The sequence below is a fragment of the Sitodiplosis mosellana genome, unplaced genomic scaffold, assembly GCF_009176505.1.
Source record: "Sitodiplosis mosellana isolate CC-2019 unplaced genomic scaffold, AAFC_SMos_1.0 Smas_scaffold_1215, whole genome shotgun sequence".
In the NCBI taxonomy this organism is placed as follows: domain Eukaryota; kingdom Metazoa; phylum Arthropoda; class Insecta; order Diptera; family Cecidomyiidae; genus Sitodiplosis; species Sitodiplosis mosellana.
The window spans coordinates 1-3,416 of NW_022596457.1; the positions used below are offsets into that span (position 1 = coordinate 1).

General features: G+C 31.4%; 1 protein-coding gene across 3 annotated transcripts; it reads left to right on the plus strand.

Moving 5' to 3' along the window:
• Positions 1–68: 68 nt before the first annotated feature.
• Positions 69–2,926, plus strand: LOC129571068 (uncharacterized). Of its 3 annotated transcripts, none has more exons than XR_008688209.1 (3): positions 69–1,591; positions 1,947–2,029; positions 2,173–2,909. XR_008688209.1 is itself a non-coding variant. In XM_055450838.1 (2 exons), the coding sequence occupies exons 1-2, from the start codon at positions 1,900–1,902 to the stop codon at positions 2,295–2,297; spliced, it is 255 nt and encodes an 84-aa protein (XP_055306813.1). In that variant the 5' UTR covers positions 1,602–1,899; the 3' UTR covers positions 2,298–2,926. The 3 variants fall into 3 exon arrangements, 1 of the variants encoding a protein (XP_055306813.1); XR_008688208.1 differs by having other exon boundaries at positions 73–1,591; positions 1,959–2,029; XM_055450838.1 differs by lacking the exon at positions 69–1,591 and having other exon boundaries at positions 1,602–2,029; positions 2,173–2,926.
• The last annotated feature ends 490 nt before the right edge of the window (positions 2,927–3,416 follow it).

The following is a 3,416-nucleotide window of genomic DNA, read 5'->3' on the forward strand; positions in this document are numbered from 1 at the left end:
CATGTTCGCATACGAACGAACGAACGAGCGCTCGTTGACCGCTCTGCTGAGGACGGGTTTCGATGTGGCCCGACACCAGCTACAACTTAAGCATATGCGTACCAGAATCCGTGGGGGTTGAAAAAATTACGGACAGACGGACGCACATCCAAATCGATTATTTCATAGAAAACCATGGTCAAACTGCCAATGCCCATAACTTTGTGATAATGTTCAAGATATCTTAATTTTGGTTTTTTTCTACGAAAAAAATCCATTGTACCAAAAATCTGAACCATTCTTCCCTGTGTGTAATAATGGTTGAAAGAATGTATGTTCATTTTTGGCGGGTCGACCCGGTTTCTTACGGTTTCCGCGTATCTGATAAGAGATAGCAACTAGGTGTCGGCAAAGTTGTAGTACTCGCTTTTTTCGCGAAACTGATAAGAGATAAATGATAATTGTATGTAGCAAAGTTGTAAAGGATCTCAAGCACTATAATTTTGCCGAAGACGCCAAGTCGTTATCTCTAATCAGTTCAGTGAGAAAACCGTAAAAAACCGCGACGACCCCCCAAAAATGAACATACATTATTTCAACCATTGTTAGTTGCATTTCTCTTTTTTGCTACGAAGTTGGACAATCTTGCGTTCTTCTAGGTATCACCAATTTATATCTACTATATACCCAATTAGTTTTTAAGGCATTCAAATGCACGCAAGCGTCAATTACTTGACCATACTTCGCTATTATTTATTAATATTATTAATGGCATTATTGAACATTATTGAGAATTCCAAAGGATTATTTGGGATTATTTTTGCATTAGATTGCATTATTTGAAACGTCCAACCATAATATTTGTCATAAATGATTATGACGGGTGACACCAATTTGCGCCTAGCCTTATAGACTTTAAATGGTGTATGAAGTGTGGATTGAGTGCGAATCTCGACTTCCAGCTTATGTACACCATTAACATGGCTGTACACCTGGTGTAGTTTTTTCATGGGTACATTTTCCCAAAACACTAGTTGAACTATGACCACAGTTGACTCAAAAAAGCTTTAGATATTCACACCGATAGATTTTTGTGCATTTATTCTCAAAATAAAAAAATAAATTGAAAATATCGGAATTTTATATCCGTTTCTAATTAGTCTAGCAACGGCTGTCAGAACAAACAACTTTCTTCGAAACATGATTCGGATTGTTTAAAATTGATTATGATAATCTTGGTTAATCGATAGAATAAAAAATCGTTAAACGGCATATTTCAAGGAGTTGATTAAAATAGAATAAGGTTAACCCTTAAATGGACTTGGACATTTCAACGCACCTATTACAATAAATAGAACAAATAGGATATATTCTATTTGCTTATAGAATAACACAATAAGCATCGGTTCTTTTACAATTTAAACTTTTGTTGGGAGAAACTGATTTTTTTCAAGATTCTTTCATAGAAATTTCGTTCTAATAGTTGATGGATTTATTTTGTTAAACATTTATTATTTCTTACGATTTTTTTATTTTATTTTATTTTTCACGCATTGTACTCGAACATCTAATTGCACCTGAATATTTCGATGATTTTACTGTGATGAAATTGGTGAGTTATTTTTATGAGCTTATAAGGAACCTTAGATTGGCCAAACTATAGATCGTTTTGTTTATTCATTTTATAGTTTGGAAACATTGTAAATCAAATCAATCTTAAGACTGACTAAGTTTAAAATTGTAGACGTACTGAAAAATTCAGAACAAAACTTTTCATTTGATGATGATATAGTTGCCAACTGATATTTTGAATTTCATATTATTTCATACGATTTACTTTATTTCTCTTCGTTTCGGTTGATCATGCCATATTAATATGTGCAAATATTTGGGAAAAAATCGGGAATATTGCCACGCCAAATGGAAATCTCGTGTCTGACTCATAAAAACATGCAATATTGGAAAAGAACATTCGACAGACTGACCTCCTCAATAAAAACTGACAGGAATTTTCCCAGAAACGTTCCATTGAGATCGACTTTTCACTCGGGTAAGAATCAGTAAAAAACATAAAATCAACTGTTAGTGTATGAATTTCAGTTGGAATTAGTATTTTAAATAAATGATATCGTTTGATGAATGATAACAATTGATACTATTTGCATTCAATCTATTTAATTTTTTTATTTCAAGTTCAACCAAGGCTAAGAAATCACGCACTGGACTACTCAGGAAACGGTGGTGGTGCAGCTGAATCACCTCATACTGGACGCACGAGTTTCTTTTCTAAAATTTCATCCCGGTTCAGTAAACGGTAAGATTCATTTTATTTATATGTGCGCGTTTTTTGTATATTATTTTTCAAAACTGCAAAAAAAAACTATACAAAAAGTAGAGTCAATATTCTGGTACAATACAAACACGATTATTTTTCGCTTATGATTTGCGGTAATGTCATATCCATAAATTCAGTTGTCGTTCTTATTTAATTTATACTTGTGTGGTTGAGTTGAGTAGAAGACAGAAAGAAAGTTGTATCTGTCTCTCGGCACAGAGAAAACGGTTTTGCTGTATGTCAGTTCTATCGCAACATCCTGCAAATAAACTTAACTGAACGTTATTGATTTTCTTGTTCTTGCTTTAGTATGAGGGGAAGTGAAAAACATTATGAACATTCTGATGATTTTTTAAAATTTTATATGAAAAATCCAAATTCACTTTGACATACTTCTAAAATATAGTCTTGAATACAAAGAAAATACGCTCATTTTTAATGTGAATTTCTATAGTTGGATAGAAGATTCAAAGCGGTCTTCATCAAAATTGATTTCTCGGTGAGATATTCAAAGGAAAAAAATGTTAAATACAAAAACGTCTAAAATTAAAACAAAATCGTCTAAAAATATAATAATTTCATCTAAAGGAAATGGTCCCTTTTTTAACAAATTCGTCTAAAATATTTTTTTAAAATGACAAAATCATCTAAAAATGTGACAATTTTTTTCTTAACAAAATCGGGTTTTAAAATAACAAAATCGTCTAAATACGCTGATGATTTTGTCATTTTTTCGAGAAAATGTGTGTTTAGGCGATTTCGTCATTTCAAATAAACATTTTGTCCATAGATGTTTTTGGAGTCTTTTAGACGATATTGTCATTTTTCCAGAAAACTCGTATTTAGACGATTTTGTTATTTTAAAACCCGATTTTGTTAAGAAAAAAATTGTCACATTTTTAGATGATTTTGTCATTTGAAAAAAATTATTTTAGACGAATTTGTCAAAAAAGGGACCATTTCTTTAGACGAAATTGTTTTTTTTTTTTGAACGATTCTGTTTTATTTTTAGACGTTTTTGTAAGCAGCCAATAAAAAACAGGCGTTTTAAATAATGTTATCCATTATATAATATGTTTATAAATTAAATATTTTTCAAAAC

Excerpts from the sequence above, each read along its gene's own strand:
- LOC129571068 (XM_055450838.1), top strand. The coding sequence starts at position 1,900 with ATGGAAATCTCGTGTCTGACTCATAAAAACATGCAATATTGGAAAAGA. Across the intron at positions 2,030-2,172 it reads GAGATCGACTTTTCACTCGG|TTCAACCAAGGCTAAGAAAT; the intron begins GTAAGAATCAGT and ends TTTTATTTCAAG.